Source organism: Myodes glareolus, chromosome 15, assembly GCF_982192425.1.
Source record: "Myodes glareolus chromosome 15, mMyoGla1.1, whole genome shotgun sequence".
NCBI lineage: Eukaryota > Metazoa > Chordata > Mammalia > Rodentia > Cricetidae > Myodes > Myodes glareolus.
Genome location: NC_142040.1, coordinates 25,413,703 through 25,431,348, shown reverse-complemented (window position 1 = coordinate 25,431,348; position 17,646 = coordinate 25,413,703). Strand labels below are relative to the sequence as shown.

The window sequence follows — 17,646 nt, the reverse complement described above, 5'->3', positions numbered from 1 at the left end:
TTCGCTTTTTTCTTTCTGAATATCTTACTTTCACTGCTTCTCTGTGTCTGGCTGGTGTCTGCCTGACTCCTTACCCCGGCCTTGCTCTTTCCTTCTCTTTCATTCTGTTCTCCCCTCCTGAGCCTGGATTTCTCCTCCTCTTTGATGTCCCTGCCCTCCAGCCATGCCTATCCCTCCCCTGCCTAGCTATTGACCATTAACTCTTTACTAGACCAATCAGGTACCTTAGGTAGGCAAGGTGAAACAAATCCAAAACATCTTTACATAATTAAAAACACATTTTTACATTTTTAAAACAAGTGCAGCATAAAGAGAAGCAAACCACCTTTACACAGCTAAAGTAATGTTCTGCAGCATAAACAAATGTAGCACATTTTTGTCTAATTAAAATAATATTCCACAGAAAATGGCTTTTGCTAGGTAGGACCAACCATTTGGGGACACATGAAGTTTTGTTTAAAGGGCTGGTGAGGTGGCTCAGCGGTAGAGGTACTTGCCACCAAGCATGACATCCTGACTGTGCTCGCCAGGTTCCGTATGGTGGTAAGAGAGAACTAACTCTTATGGATTGTTCTCCAACTTCCACGTGTGTGCAGGTGGCACACACACCCCCACTTGTGCACAAAGGAGAAAAAACAATAAAAATGTTTATTGGAAAAGTTATAAAAAGCAGTATCAATGAAAAATTATGTGGGCACTCATTGCATCTCACACCAGTGATAGGAATCTGAACACAGAAAATCAAAACCCAGCATCTATCTGACCGCTTACCGAATGATCTGTTTCATGCTCTAGTTCCAGCCTGGATGCCCTGAATGCCGACAGTGAGGGAGAAGGGCATCCTCAGCCCCCCATCTGCTATGCTGTGGGCTCTCAGAGTTCCTCAAGAACGGGGCTTCCTAGTGGAGATGAACTGGATTCTTTTGAGACCAGCGCTGAAGCAGATTGTAATATCTCCAGGACTGAATCGCTTTCCCTATCCAGTACTCTGCATTCAAAGGTATTCTCCTTGGCTTTATTCAACTTATTGTAAATGCACAGAACGTGTTCTCAATGCCCCCACCTCCACCTACAGGACAGGTTCTGTCTTCTTCCCACAGGAGAAATGCTTGTGTATGTGTTGAGAGGGACTTCGGTGACCTCTGTTTTTTTTAATATCCGTGACTCCATTTTAACTTTTACAACTCTTCCAGCAGTTGGTTGATGTTATTGACTCACAGGGAGTACATCCCATTTTTACGTACTTGGGAGATGTTACTATTTCAGTTAATATTCCTGCTCTCCTTCCTGCCACAGGGTGAGGCAAACTGATGATACTGATTTCAGTGGTCAAGCTTGTTTATGCACATAATCTTTAGTCTGGTCCAGGCGAGGAGGTAGATGATCTCAATAAGTCAGAGGTGACGTTTACTGGATGTTCCTGGCTTCACGAGCCAATCTCCAATGTTACTCACTTCTTCATTTTGAAGTTTAATTTTTCTTGATAATTTCATGAGTTTCATGGACTCCCAGAAACTGAACGACAATCAGGGAGCCTGCATGGGGCTGACCTAGGCACTCTGCGTGTATGTTAGAATTGTGTAGCGTGGTCTTCCTGTGAGACTCCTCACAGAGGGAGCAGGGGCTGTCTCCAACTCTTTCACAGGCTTTCCGGACCCTATTCCTTATACTGACTTACCTTGCCCAGCCTTAATACATGGGGATGTGCTTAGTCTTACTGCAACTTACTACGCCATGTTTTGTTGATATTCCTGGGAGACCTGCTTTTTCCTAAACAGAAACAGAGAAGGAGTGGACTAGGGGTGGGAACAGAGGGGGTGGGTGGGAGAGAGGGGCTGGGAGGGGAGGAGGAAGGAGATACTGGCCGGGGTTTAAAATAAAAAAATAAATTTATTAAAAACAAATAAATACTTTAATTTAGTTTCTCAAAGCAAACTCTTCTGTTTGAACATTATTTATTTTTTCTATTTGAATTCTGTTATAGTCCAGTCATTTTCCTCTTAAATTATATTTATACACTACTGTAAAACAATGTGTGAAATGCCAAGGTTCTACCCAGAACATGGGGTTAGTAAGATAAGACCTTACCTTTGCAGTGTACCCTGTAATGTACCAAACGGTTTTATGTATGTGAAAAATACAGAGGCTTTTCTTAGCCCATCTAAGATGTAAGTAGCACTTTTATTTTATGTTTTGAAAGCATTAGAGTTTTGACTAGGTGGCCCCAGGTTGGTCACCTGTCATTGCTAAAATTAAGGTCTTCTAACCTCCATTCTGAATCCATTTTCCTGTGTAGCCTGGAAATCTATGCCCGTCTTTTGAACCTGAACATCATGTGATAATTCTGGATTATAAGAATAGAAGTGTGAATGAAAACTATTCAAGAAAAAGATAGGTTATGGTTGTGAACGCTAATGCTAGCTAGTTTTGAATGGAATGTGAAAACCTTATCATTCCTTGGAATGAACTGCAGCTCTTTGGAAACAGTTTCACGTTGATTTGAAAGAAGATTCTTGCTGTGAAGCGCAGCTTCTCCTGCCTCCGTAATTACTCAGCATAGCGTCGCCAAAAGATTTTAGACAGCTTCCAAAGTTCCATCGCCATGAACAGTGGTTACCATGCACGATTTAAGAGAGAGGATGGCTTCTGGTGGTTTCCTTGTGGCCAGTTCCCTGCTCGGGTTAGAGTACAGCTCAACATCCGGGGACTCAGCCTCTGGGCCCAGTGGGTGCTCCTACATAAGGCCCCTAAGCCAAGGCCCCTTGAAGCCAGGAGAGGCTTCTGTCCTCAGCTCTGTCCTAGGCTCTTTAACCAATGGCTGCCATGAACTTTCTCTAGAGGCTACCGCTAGCCCTGTAAATTTAAACAGCCATTTGAAAGCTTAAAACCTCTTATAATTAGACATAGCTGTTTCTCTACCTTCTAAAATTGCTTAAGGAAAGAGATCTCGGTTAGTATATAATTTTGTTTAAATGCTGGAGTGTAAACTAACAAAAAAAAATAACCTGTGTAAAAACAAACTAATGCCACGGCTGAACATTCAGAGAAAAAGTCGTGTGATTTAATTTTCTCATTTTTAACCCAGTTGTTGAAATGGTCCAAAGGTATTTTTTTTTTACGTGGATGAGAACTCTTCCACAAAACTCTAGTTTATCAGGGCTTAGATGAAAAGGAGAACGCTGGAAAAGCTTTGAGAGGCAAACAGAGCAAATTATTAAGAAGGTCATGTGAGAAAAGAGATGGCGGGTGCAGATCTCTTATCCCAGCTACGTGGGAGTCCAATACTAACCCAAGATCCGTGCCAGCCTGGGCAACTTAGTAAGACCATGTCTCACAAGGCGCTGTAGAACATGGGCTGAGAATGTAGCTCAGTGATAGAGTGCCTTCCCAGCATGCACAAGGCCCTGGGTTCAATTCCCAGTACAAAGAAATAGCTGCCTGGATGAAGTGCAGGGGTTGGGGCTTTGTTTCGTGATGGTGATTACATAGCGCTGCCCTCTCTCTTAGGAGTCCCTGCTCTCTGGGATTCGCTCACGGTCATACTCCTGCTCGTCACCCAAAGTCTCTGTCGGGAAGTCCCGGCTAGTGCGTGATTTCACGGTGTGCAGCTCCACCGAAGGTAAGCGCTGTCTGCATCTGACTCTGCACTCATTCCATTCCAGAGCAGGCACCCAGCTGGTCGACGTGCATAAAACACACAGGGACTGCAGGCCAGCTCCAGCTCTGCCTCCACAACCGGTTTCTCTAAGCCAAGTAGAATCCTTTCCTTGTTGGATGTCAGCTCTTATAGGTTTCATTTTGATAAAATTATACATGCGTGCCCACTTCTCTGTTGTTTTAGTTTAGTAAAATGGTGCTCTCCAGGATGGTGCAAACAAGAACGGACTTCAGGTATATTCTGTGAGGGCCTTAAAGGGTTTTACTTAAGTGGATTCTGAGAATTACTTTTGTCCTGTATGGATGGTGCTAAGAAGCAGCCACTCAGAGGCAGAGCAGCAGGGCAGATTGGAGGTGTTCCCTTCCTGGTTTAGCCCAGGGCTTGGAAGAGCTGAAATAATACTGTGTTCACGGTACCAATAGCTACATCTCAGCATTTGAAGAAAGAGCAGCCATGTAAGGAAGCAGAAACATAACTTTTATACGATAAACTTGTATTAAAATATAGCATAGCTGCAAGAAACAAGGCATCTTAGAGGAGTGTGTTGAATTTTCAAAAGTGGATTCTGCCTCCAAATAGAAAACTTATGGGCAGTGTAGAGCTCTCCTGGGAGCTGCTCTCGTTCGTTCGCTGCCCTCAGTTTAAACTTTGCTTTGATATGTAATTAGTTCACCCTTCCCTGTAACATGAGGGCGCCATATGTAACATGAGGGGGCCGACTTGTCGGGGTTTCCGTCCTGCCCGGTACCCCCCAGCCAGCAAACCCCAAAGAAAATCACATACGGGACTCCATAAGATTATAAACTGATTGGCTCATTAGGTCAGGCTTCTTGTTAACTCTTATAACTTATATTAACCCATTATTCTCATCTATGTTAGCCATAATGGCTCCGTACCTTTTTCAGCTGGGCAGGTTACGTGCTGCCTCTTCAGTGGTCTGCACAGGAATGGAGAGAAACCTTCCTGCTTCCCAGAATTTTCCTGTTCTCATTGTATCATCTCTACTTCCTGTCTGGTTTTCCCGCCTATACTGCCTGCCAGGCCAATCAGCGTTTTATTAAAATATGATTGACAGAATACAGACAATTCTCCCACATCACTTCCCGTGGACAGATTATGTGTAATAGTCATATTTAAAGGCTGATATGGGAACATTCGTTTCTGTGTGACATCCTAATAGTTTAATAAAAAATAAACCTTAGTACATCAGACAATGCCCGATTTTCTCCTGAGTCGTCCAAAAACAAGCTGCCAGTTCAGGACTCTCCGCTCCCTCAGCACGCCATGTGTCAGGTTCCTCCTCTTTCCCTTTCTTCTTTTTCTTACTTTGTTCTGGTTTTATTACCATTCTGCGGTTTTGACTTCACGTGAAAGAACGCTAAGCACGTAGCATGAGCTTGGCGATGCTGTTCCAAAGTGAGACGTGTCCTCAGTATCCCAGCAAGATCCGCTGCAAGAGTGAGGTAGACGAGGCCGGGGAGCCACACAGCCAGTACTGCCTCGTGTGTGTCCCCTTTCTCCATCATTAGTGGAGAAGGAAGATGTGGGTCTCTCTCGGCTCTCCAAGTGTCCTGTCAACCTTGGGTTCAGGTCCCTTTAATGATACTCGACACCTTTCCATCAATAGTCCTAGATGGTGACTTAGTTTCACACTATTGTTATTTGGAGAGCATACTTGAATCTTCCGTTCCATGTGAGGTATGGGAGCCTCACTGTTAGAACTGCCGTTTCTCTGGCCTGGAAGGTTTGAAGTCAGTGACCCGACAACAGAAAGGAAATCGACAGCTAAGGAAAAAGTCCCTCGAGCTATACATTTTAAATAAGAGCTTAAATCTCTGCATTTGAATTAGAGGGAATAGAAATACGACACCAGTTTCTTTTTTGCCCTGCTAGTCTATAAATATAATCTCTAAGCAGTGTGTTTAAAAGCAGTTGAATGAAGTTTGAAAGCATTCAGAAGGCAAGAGTTCGAACCAGGTGATTTAGCTTGATGCAACACAACACACACACACACACACAAACACACACACACACACACAGAGAGAGAGAGAGAGAGAGAGAGAGAGAGAGAGAGAATATTGAGGATTCTAGTGGATAGAAACTGTACAGTTGCCAGCGTCTCCATTGACACCATTTATAGGTCAGTCACACCCATTGGACACAAAGGATAATTTACTGTCTAATGGAGAAAAAATAATTTTGATTGTGTTCATATAAGCAAAACACAGGCATAAAAGCTTGTCTAGTTCAAGGAAATATTCAAATGTTTATTGTTTAGTGTGTTAGAATGAATCAAAAGTAAATTGATACTAGCTTTGCTGGTACCTCTCCCTTAATGAATTTTGCATAGTACTCATTTTTCCTCGATTTGAACAGAGACCAAGTCTCCATTTGCCCCAGGGGGATGCACCCCAGGGGGTGCGAGACATAATACAAATACCCAAGCTTAGGATGCATTTGTGCAATTTTTCATTCTTTTAAAACCTTTTTAATTTATTTATTTGTGCATGTAGGTGTTTTGCTTGCATGAAAGTATATGCACCATGTGCATGTCTGGAGACCGGGAGGCCAGCAAGGTATCAGATCCCCTCCAACTGGAATTAGAGATAGTTGTGGGTATTGGGAATTGAACTCAGGCCCTCTGAAAGAGTAGCCAGTGCTCTTAACTACTGAGCCATCTCTCCCTCTTAATCCTTCTTAAAATCTTTTATTTATATTTAATTTATGTTGTATGTGTAGGTATGTGCTTGAGTGTGTGTGTGTCTGTGCGCACACATGCGTGTGTGCACCATGTGCACAGATACCCGGGACAGTAATGAGCTACCCAGTGAATGATGGGAACTAGACTCATGTCCTCTGCTGGAGTAGTGAGTGCCTTAACTACAAAGCCACCTCCCCAGCCCTTCTTTTCTAGTTCTTATTTGGCATATTCTTCCTTATCAGTTCTGAATTTATTTCTTATTCTTTCTCATGCCTTCTTTTCTTTTTGAGTCGAGTGTTTAATGGCAGTAACTTCAGTATTTAATTTTTATATACCTAAAATAAAACCCAGCTTTATAGTTTCCTTTGGTACTTGGTGGATTTCTATAAAAGGAATGTTGTCAATATCAGAATGATAATTGAAACCTCACTGTGAAGTCCACATACAGAGATCTGAGCACTCTAGAGACAGAGGCAGGCAGATCTCTGTGAGTTTGAGGCCAGCCTGGTCTACAGAGTAAGTTTCAGGACAGGCTCCCAAGCTACAGAGAAACCCTGCCTCAAAAAAAAAATAAAAAAAGAAAGAAAAGAAAAAAGAAAGAGAAAGAGAAAGAAAAAGAAAAAGGAAGGAAGGAAATAATTTATAGAGTGATGTCATACTTTAAAAGTTGCTATAAATCCAATTAGATTGTGACCAGTTTCCTTATAATGGACTTTGTAAGTTGATAGGCTTGACTCTTGACTCTCTTACTTTCTTGGAATGTCAACCTATTTATTTATAAGAACAATGACTTAATTTATTTTTTTAAAACTTTATTTAACTTTATTTCATGCATATTGGTATAATGATGTCAGATTCTCTTGAACTGGATTTACAGACAGCTGTGAGCTGCCATGTGGATGCTAGGAATTGAACCCAGGTCCTCTGGAGGAGCAGTCAGTGCTCTTAACCACTGAGCCATCTCACCAGCCCCCATGACTTAATTTAAAAAGCATTTTGCAATGACTATAAAAAGCCTTTGATTTTTCTCAAAGTAGATTTTTCTATTACATGCAAGAACTCAGGGGGTATTTATTTACACGGTGTACATAACTGGCTCATCTTCCTGTATTCCTATTCCCACCCCTTCCCTCACTCTGTATGGTATTGGTGAAGGATTGCCCTTCTCTGTGGGTGGTGTGCTCCTCGGTGCCCGCTCCCGCCCACCCTCTCTCCAGGTCTAACTCAACATCCGCCCTTCGTCCCCATAGTGAGTATTCTGAATCTGTCAATAGAATGGCACCATGTTTGCAGAAACCTGCCCTTCTTCCCCAGCAGGCCAATGGGGAGGGTAGTTCTTCTTTTCCATCAGCCACAGAGTGTATCTCTGATTGCGCTGCTTGAGGATGAGATTTTGGAGTTGTGTTAAGAAAGACCCTTCCCTGTGCTGGCCTTCAAGGCATCCACGGAGCTTTGCTGAAAAGCAGCAGCTTATTGATCCCCTGTGTTGGGGGTTGGTGTTACTAATAAAGGTTGGCGTCCAAGTGAGAAGTACCTTAAAGTAGCCAGTTTTCCATACTGTTTGCAAATCGCGGGCTTCCCTTTGCTGGGGCTAACACACTCCCTGAAGTTACCGAATTGACCTCTTCGCCTCCAAATCGGGGAAAACATCCACCCGCACATGCAGGAGGTCAGTTCTCGCAGGTTTTCTAACTGATGGCGTATAAAATGATGAGTTTGGTGAACATGAGCATCTCAGACTGACAAGTGACTGCTGCTTTGTCTTAGCTTCTTTATTAACTAATTGATTAATTTATTTATTTGTGTGTGTGCCTTCCAGAACAGAGATCGTATAGTTTTCAAGAGCCATCAGGAGAAAAAAGGTACGTTGAGGGTTCTCCTTTCTTCGGGGTCCACTGATCTGTCTTTGCAAATGTCTGTACATCACTTTTCCTCCATGTCCAATAGTTGGTAAGAGGTTTCTGTGTAATAAGCTATGCAAGACCCAGTATTGCCTCTCTGGAATGAGTATAGTTAGCCAGAGGCCTGTTTCCATCCTCAGAGGTACAGGCTGCAGGGCTGCGGACAGGGGGTTCTGTTTTAGGTTCTTTTCCGGTCTGAACATCTCATGAGGACCGCAAGCTTCACAGATTTCAGGATTTCTCTACCTCTAGAAGACTCTCTGTAGCTCCGGTTGCTCAGGTGGTTGCTGTGGAAAGCCCAGAAACACACCTGCCCTTGCCCTCTGTGCATCTCTGCCTAACAGTGTTAGGCCTGATGCAAGTGTGGCCTTCAGCACAGCCAGGCTTCTGCTTAATATGTAGATCTGAGGCTTGAAGCCCAGGCTGCTGTCTATCCTAAGATGTAAAGCTGGTGCCATAGCCCAGCCTGGGAAGAGACCAGGCTGCGTGTGGGAGGGAGGGCTGAGTTCTATTGGCCTTGAACACCTAGCTGGTGTTATTAGCCCTGGACTTGCTACCGGACAAGTGACAGAAATGGCAGACAAGGTTGGCTTGAAGGACTCCCTGGGAAACAGTGAAGTAGTTTTCACTTTGGTGGCGTGAATCCTAGCACTCTGGACTTTTTTAACATCTAGGTAAAGATCAGTGTTTTGCTTTAAAACCTCCCGATGAAAGTAGCAGTAAGAAAAAGGTAGTTTGGGTTCATTTATATTGTTTTAGACAAGAATAGAAAGTCTCAGATACACGAACACCGGAAAACTAAGAATGCCACTGAAGGAGGGGGTGATGACGAGGATGGCATTAACAAAGATGGTGATGACAACGGTGACAGCTGAGGCAGTAGTAACTGACAATTACTGGTGATCATGTGTGCCTCCTGCTGTTCTAAGCAGTTTATATTTAAGGACTCTGTTCCAAACACTGCAATTTGACAATCGTCTAGGTTGTCAATTCCCTGTCTTCAGGATCCTGTCTTTCCAAATGTTGTAGAAATAGTAGGTTGATTATTTAGACTTTTTTTTAAGTAAGATATTTTCCATTGGGAGGTTGTAGGATGAGAAGAGCCAGTACAGCACTTGGCCGGGTCACAGCTTGTGCAGTAGCGTCCCCTGCATGGCACGGTGGGGGAAGTGCCTTTCTTCCCCCTTGTCACTCTGTTTTCCCTCTCCATCTTACCCCTCCCACTCATGCACTTAGAGGGCACAGTCGGGCACAGCAGGGTCAATGTGTCTTCTCCCTGACTCGATTCCTGGTGTCTTGTTGGATCTGCTAAGAAGCTCCCCAGCCGCACCTGGTGCTTTGCCTTGTCATGATGTAGGTAACTGCTCAAGGAACTTCCTTCTCTGGAATTCTCTGACTTAGACCAGTCAGTTTCTGAAAAAAGAACATATCTAAGGTAAAAGAGGACTTACCCCAGACCTTGTAGCCTTACTGCTACAGACAAGCTATTTTTTCACTTCACTGATGCTTACAGATCATCATTATACCGACGACTATCCATTTGAAATTAATTGCTTCTCATTAAATTAATTAGCCTTAAAGCATCTAAGTGTTAAAGAAGTCCAACTATGTTGATCCTCAATTTGCATAGTGGGAACTCACTTTAATACCTTGAAGCCAGTTCATTGAAAATAATAGGTTATCGATAAAATTGATTACGGTTAAGATTTGAAGATTCATATTCTCGATACACCTGAAATATGTGTTTTTCTGTTGAAACAGGTGTCACAGAGGTTTCTGAAGAATAGGGTTTGTAAGATTTTGCAGTGAGAAATCCCATTGGTCATCAACCTGATATCAGAAATAGAACATTTTTGTTTGGGGATATTAAAAAGAACTTCTCCTGAGTTTTGTAGGTTTAGAAGTGACTTAAACAGAGTTAGTTCTTGTCCAAAGCAGCAGGAATGCAGCACAGTCGATTTTGGTTAAAACACAGAATAACCCAATCTCCTGCTTGTGCAGAGAGGCTGCACCCCTCCCCCATTCTCATGACCCAACAGTGGCTCATGTGTGTGCTGGCCGCTCTTCTACCAGGCTGGGTGGTGGTTCTAATGCCTTAATAGTCCATCTTTGTTTGTTCACACTTAGATTTAAGTCTCCTCTCCTCTGAGCCTAAGGGTTGAATGCCATAGTTTTACAGCATTCTAAAGAACATGGTGTGGGGAAGTCAACTTACAGATTTTTAATAAAGACTACTAGTTTCTTCACAAAGCCTCCTGGGATATGGAGAACAGAAATAGAGTTGAGGAACCAGGAATTCAGTTATTTTATTTGGGATAGTTCAGTCTGTCTCTTCTAGGAACGGCTGTATGTACTAGGGGGATGGAAATGGCCATGGTGAAGTTACTTCTGTTTTGCAGCCTTTGTAGCCTGGGCTCCTCCACAGCTTAGTCTCGAGGTACAAACCTGGCTGAGTGGCAGAGGCTGAACCTACAGATGCAGAACCTGTTTCTCTATTGGTGCCCACCAGGGAAACGCCTGTCTCGTGAAAGCCGCTCCTGTGTTCCCAAGATAATAACATCTCCTTCCAGACTGCCAGTTATTTGGCTTCTCTGTCTCAGGAAATTTCTGTTTTCATATTAAGCAGGTGGATGAGTTTTTTTCAGGGTAAGATTATCCAAGTCTATTTCCCAAATATTTCAGTATAATTTCAGGAATATAGGAAAGTTGAAGTAAGTGTATGGCAACTACTTCTTTTGTTGGATTCTGCTGTTGTTAGCATTGCTAGACAGTTGCTTTATCAAATCTAGTTACCTGTTCATTCCTTTATAAGATATACTTTTAATTATGAAGTTGCTATTCTTTCTCTTTGAAATCACTTAAATCCAAAAAAAAAAAAAGTTTAGCCATGTCCATACAGACGTATGTACAACCACGTTTCATGATGCCCTTTGGCTCCCTTTAGGCCTCTAACACCTGGTCACAGAGTCCTTTCTTTGTAGAATTCAGGAAGAAGAATGGGATGAATACATCATTCCTGCAAAATCTGAATCTGAAAAGTACAAAGTGAGTCGGACGTTCAGCTTCCTCATGAACAGGATGACCAGCCCTCGGAACAAATCTAAGGTAATCCAGGGTGTGTGCCTACCCGCTGACAGTGTCTCCTTTAGGTCACCCGCCTTTGCCTCAGTGTGCACCTTTCTTACGAATTCCTGTCAGGTTGTTGGGAATATTACGGCAGCTCCTGCAGGGACAGCCTGTGTTGATGCCTGAGTTCTGTAAGCTTGCCCACTGACAGCTGTCTCCTTTGTCCATTCCCTCCCACTTTTCTGCTGCTTCTGAAGATGAAAAACAAGGAAGCCAAAGACAAAGAAAAACCGAATCGGCACCAGTTTGTCCCAGGAACCTTCTCTGGGGTTCTGCAGTGCTCGGGTTGTGAGAAAACACTCCTAGGGAAAGAGTCACTCCAGTGTGCCAGTAAGTCCTCGAATCCAGCGTGTGATAAATTTTCTCTCCATCCTGCAAGCTCCCCAAGGGTAAAGCCGCTGCTCAGCACCTTTACACAACCCATTATTACCTATGTTAGCCACAAGGCTCAATACCTTTTTCAGCAGGGTAGGTCACATCCTGCTTCTTTGGTGATCTGGATAGGATTCGGGGCAGAGCTTCATTCTTCCCAACATCCTCCTGTTCTCATTGCCCCACCTCTACTTCCTATCTGGTTTTCCTGGCTATACTTCCTGCCTGGCTATCGATCAATAAGCATTTATTTAAAACGTGATTGACAGAATGCAAACAATTCTCCCGCACCACAGGGCCTCGCATATCACTGAGCTGTTTGTCCTGCTGTGGTCAATACTGGTTGTTTGGTACTTTTCATCTGTGGTTGATGACTTTCTTACGTCCAGGCCTATCAACCTCGCTGTCTGCTGGATGTCTCACTGCTTTCAAATGTTGCATGCCTAAAACTGAGCCCTTGCTCCCAGCTCAGTGCTTACAGGCAAGCCAATCCTCCCATCACTCCAAGCAGATACTCATGACAGGATTTTAGAGGATTTGTCCATGACTCCCATTTCTGATTTGCGAGTCCTTTAGCAACTCCACTGGCTCTGTTTTCAGTGTCTATTTCAAGCCCATCCACTTGTCAACCCACTGCTGCTCTCACTGCTCTGAAGCCACCTTTCCTTTAGGTCCCTTATACTTTTGCCACCTCTGTTGGTTTGTTTTCTTTCGCTGTGATAAACACCATTGATCTGGACCAGCAGGTCATTGACAGGAAGAAGCAGGGGATCAGAAAACAAAGAAGATAGGAGTGGTTTGGAATCAAGAGTTCTTATATAAACTGCGATACGCCGAACAAGTTTGTTAAGAAATGTGGCATCTTATATACAGTTTGTAGGGGAAAATGGAACAGAGTCAGCAAAAACTATCATACAATGGAAAGAGATCAGCAGAAAGCTGATCAAGTGATGCTGCACAAAGGAAACAAAGCATAGCTCAAGTGTGTCAGAGACGAGTGCACAAAGCCTTGGGAATTAACCACAGCCCTTCAAGGGGGCAGGGGAGTCGAGTTCTCAGGATCCTGAACACTGTAGCTCCTCCAAGGCCTTGGCCCAAGCCATTACTGGCCTTGCCAAGCATATCTGGGTTCCTTTTCTATGCATCAGGGCCACAGGGAAGGTCCTGGAGCAGCCTGGCCCTCAATACACTATGACCAAAAGCAGCTAGAACAGGAAAGGGTTACCAACCTCATGCATCCTGATCACAGCGCATCATCAAGGAAATCCAGGACAGGAGCTCAAACAGGGCAGGAACTGAAGCAGGAAACATGGAAGTATACTGCGTACTGACTTCTTCTCTGTGGCTCACTCTGCTTGCTTTTTCTATAACCCAGGACCACCTAGCCAGGGGTATCAATGCCCACAAGTGGGCTGGGCCCTGCCATATCAATCATTAATTGTAAAACTGCCTATAAGCCAATCTGATGGAGACAATTTCTCAATTGAAGTTCCCTCTTCCCAGATGACTTTAACTTGGGTCAAATTGACAAAGAAGTAACCAGGACACAAGATAGGCTATTCTCAAGATATCTGCCAGGAACAGGGGATCCCTAACGCCTTACAGTGGCTGCAAAGCTCTTTAAGACCTGGCCTATTTACTTTCTCTCCCCTTTCTCTCTTTGTTCTGGCCACACTGCCATCTTTGCTGTTTTTTCCAACAAGCCAGCATCTTGTCTTAGAGTCTTTTGTCTTTGAGGCTCTTCCTTCTGAGCCCTGTAGATGGTTGGGTAACACCCCTCAGACATGACCACCGTGTGTTTAGCTCATCATTTCCCTCATCATTAAATCCTGGGCCCTATAATTTACCACCACCTATGCTGTGGCATAGTCTCCATGTCATTTTCCTTGGCTGTCTCTGTCACCATAAATGCTGGAAGGGGTAAGGGAGGCAGGACATATTAATTTTTCATAACCCCCCAGGTGCCATCACAAAGCTGACCCTTAACACTTAGGCTTAGTTAATGGCTGCTAAGGAAAGCTGCTGCATAAGCAAGACCCACTCCTGTTGAGTTCATTAAGTGCATGTTGATGGCATCGTGGTGGAAGCCAGAAATTGCTGAAAATACCTCAGACATGCTCAGTTATCAAATCTGTCATTGCTTAAAAAAATAAGTATATAAAGACTTACAGAAGATATATGGCTTCAATAGAAACTTAAATTGTGTAAAAATTTTCCATATGCAAAAACTTTGCTATCAATATATCATCATTTTGTGAGCATTTAAATTGTATAAGCTAATGGGTTTTATTATGGCATTTCATACATGTATATAATATACTTGCATCATTTTCAATTACCTACTGTCATACCCTACTACCCCCTCTCACTGTTACCCTCCCTCCACCGCCCACCCTCCTCCACTCTTGCCTATTATCTCTATTGTTTTCTTTAATTACTATTTTTACACGTATGCATGCACACATATAAATATACGGCTACAACCCGGGTCCATTTGGTGTTGCTCTTGTTTTGAGCACTGAGCACTTGGCATTGAATAGCCCCTTAGAGGGCTCTTCCCCAGGGAGGTCTAATTCTCCCTCTCTCCACATTCATTACTTAGTCGCTTCTAACCCTAACGAAGTTGCATCAGTTTTTAATGCTGGGATTTCGCTTGATGATTCTATCAAGAGTCTTCAGTCATTTTTCATCATATCCTTAGTTTTCCTATATTTTCATAACATAGACAAACGTGTTTTCACATACCTCTGTCTACATTGCTGATTACTCACTTAGATTAAATTCTGTAGTCTGTATGCAAGTTGAAGTGTACACTCGCTGTTTCTCTCTATACCACAGTGGCTTTTAGGATTAGTTTGGGGACCTCCAAAGTTTTCACTGGAAGGGGGAGTGTTGGTCACTTAAACTTGGATTAACCTTACATTTTGACATTGAGTCGTAGACAGACTACTTCTGTGTTGGGTGGATAATCCTCTTCTATGTGTTTGGTTAATAGCTCTAATCTTACAGACAGATATGATGTGAAACAGTACATTGTAGAGCTACTCAAAATCTTAGTGTCATTTTCTCTGTTAGATCCCGAGATGCTAACAGTTCATAAATATTGCAGTTCTGTAACAGTCTCGTGTATGCCTAAACTCAGTTGCTTGTGTTCTGATACAACATTATCTGGTACACAGACCCTCACGCATGATGACCCTCATTGCAGATGAACTTTAATTAATATTGTACTTTGATGTTCTTTCTTGCCTTTTGGACTGAGTTCTGCATCTTTCAACTTAATGCTTCTCTGGCTTTTCCTTTCTTTGTGTCCCTTAACTGTTTCTGGGGTTTTCGTTTTGGCATGTATGTCTTTAATTTAGCTAGAGACAATCTGTAATGCAACTGAAGATTGTGTTTTTATAACAAAGGGGTTTTCTTATTTACATTTAATTTTACTGTTGCCAGCGATCTTTGACAGTTCCTGGCTGTTTTTCTTGCTGTCTGGCTTGGGGCTTTAGACCATGTGTTGTTTGCTTTTATCGTCTCCTGCAATTTGGCACAATAAGGGCTCTTAATATCTACTAATGATACTGTTATGGCTACGTAAGGCTCATAACTTAATACAGTTTTATCTTCCTTATGTGAACCTCTCTCCCCCTCTCTTAGTATACCCAGTTGTCGTATTATTACATTCTCTTTTGTACTGTAGGCTGACCGTTTTAGAAATGACTTCGGTGCGTCAAGAGAAATTCAATGTTTTCGTTCAATTTTGTGTGTATACTTACAATAGCTTTGAAGCCCCTCCCCCCTCCTTCTCTCCCTCCTGTTCTTCCTTCTTTCTGTTCTCTCTTCCTTCCTTCTTTTCTTTTATTGAGCTATGGTCTCTTGTAGCCCAGGCTGTCCTCAAACTTACTATGTAGCCAAGGATACTTTGAACTCCCCATCCTCCTGCCTTCCTCTCCCAAGTACTGAGAATACAAATGTCTATCACCAAGCCCAGCTTTCTTTTATTAGCCTGGATCACTGCTTACTTTTAGGCTAGAGAGATGCCTCAGTTTCTAAGAGTGAATGCTGCTTTTGCAAAGGACCTGCGTTTGGTTTTCAGTACCCATACTGGGCAGCTTTTAACCACCTATAATCAGCTCCAGAGGGATCTGATACCCCGGCCTCTGTGAGCATCTTCACTCTGTCGAGCATTCCCACATACAGGCACATAGATATGATTAAAAATAAAAAGAAGTCTTCAAAATTGAAAAAGAAAACTTTTTGTCAATCCATTCTTCAGTCTTTACTTCTGATTCTCCTCTCAGGCTCTGATGGGACGGCATAGTTTAATGAAACCTATGCACTTTGCTTACGTGGCTAAATAAAACGTTAGTCCAAAGTTCCAGCTTCCATCTACAAAGTCCAGTGTAGTGGAGTATTAACTGCTGCCTCAGGAAAATCTGGTGCCTGTGTGACCCAAATCCCTTGTTAGTAGCCCCACTTCTCTCTACCTGCACGCCAATGTACTTTTAACTTTTTCGTCTCACGGATATTGCCAGACCGTGTCTATTATTTTTATTAGGAAGTAGTGAGACTTTTGATTTAGCCCTCAAGTTTGTTCGTTTAGCTTCAGGACGTTCTTTGCTGTTGTACCTTGGGCTCTGATGGCTCTGGTGTCATCTTTTCTGGCTTCTTTCTTAGACAACGGTCATCTCTGGGATCTGCCTTTGTCTGTTTTATAATCACAACCTTCTTCTTCACATCTTGGGGTCTTTGAAGTTTGAGTTCACACAGCACATAGTTTGATATCATGGTCACATGGATCCGTGTCTGTTCAGTTGGAAATCTGCTCCTGCCGTTCTCCTGCCTGGCAGTTTCTGCTCTCACAAAGCCCCGCCCCCTCTCATACGCTGTTGACCCACAGTCCTGATCTCCCTCCATGCCCTCGGCTTTGATTTCATAGACATCTTTGCCTGCCCTATCAGAAGCATGCCTCAAAAATCTACATTTTTCATCTCTATCTCCAGGCCCGAAGCCCAGTGGCCGGCTCTTCCTGTCACCCCCCTCACACCCACCCTCACCCCACCCCCCACCCCACCTCCTGTTTTGTTCACTGGCATCTCAGAACCTCCGCTTTTCCTTTCCTTCTGCTTGGTTAGAAATAAGAGGAAAGAAAATGGATTTCATCTGAAGAGTCAGTATATAGAGTTGCCTTGCTCTGCTCACTGGCATTAGCTAGTCAACTGAAATGCTTCTTTGGACCACTGAGGGACAGTTTGAGGCTCAGTCTCCTGCCTGGCTCACAGTGGGCTGCAGGGTCTTCTGCAGTGTGGCCTTGGTGGGCTGAAATGGGCTTTTATGGATCAACTCCCAAAGACATTTCAGTTACAGACCACGGGCTCCTCCTGAGAGAGGCGGTGTAGGGGTGGGCGATTTGAAGGTGGCAAGGAGGATCGGAAAGGAGCATGACAGCCTCCGGACTACAGCCTCCACGGACACCAGTGTACATGAAGACATCCTGGTCCCTGTCCCTGTGGGCCGAAAGCTTGTCTTCCTCTAGGGATATGAGGCCGTATGAGCTAGTGACAAACCGTTTTCATCTGATTTACCTGCTACCAATTTCTTTGCCTTTTAAAGATGTATTTTTGTTTTAAATTGTGTGTGTGTGTGTGTTTGTGTGTGTATGTGTGTGAGGATCTGTGTACTTGTGAGTACAGCTGCCTCCCGAGGCCAGAAGAATAGGGCTGGAGTTCCAGGTGGCTGTGAACCACTGACCGTAGGTTCTGGGAACTGAATTCCAGTCCTTAGCAACTGCAGTGTGTACCTTTGACTTCTAAGCCGTCTCTCTATATAGAAATTTCTTGCAGTTGAAGCTGACATGCATTGTTTTTCTCGGTCAGCGTTATTGTCAGCTCATTTCT

The 17,646-nt window shown here is 43.5% G+C and overlaps 1 protein-coding gene across 5 annotated transcripts in view; it reads left to right on the top strand.

Annotated features, from left to right (window-relative positions):
- The window catches only part of Arhgef28 (Rho guanine nucleotide exchange factor 28), a 291,631-nt gene that overhangs the window by 201,688 nt on the left and 72,297 nt on the right, over positions 1-17,646 (top strand). For all 5 annotated transcript variants that reach the window (XM_087896810.1, XM_087896812.1, XM_087896811.1 and 2 more), the window contains 5 exons: positions 796-1,000; positions 3,508-3,619; positions 8,179-8,221; positions 11,242-11,365; positions 11,584-11,716. In XM_087896810.1, the coding sequence (XP_087752936.1) occupies positions 796-1,000; positions 3,508-3,619; positions 8,179-8,221; positions 11,242-11,365; positions 11,584-11,716 (617 nt within the window). The remainder of the gene's footprint in view (positions 1-795; positions 1,001-3,507; positions 3,620-8,178; positions 8,222-11,241; positions 11,366-11,583; positions 11,717-17,646) is intronic.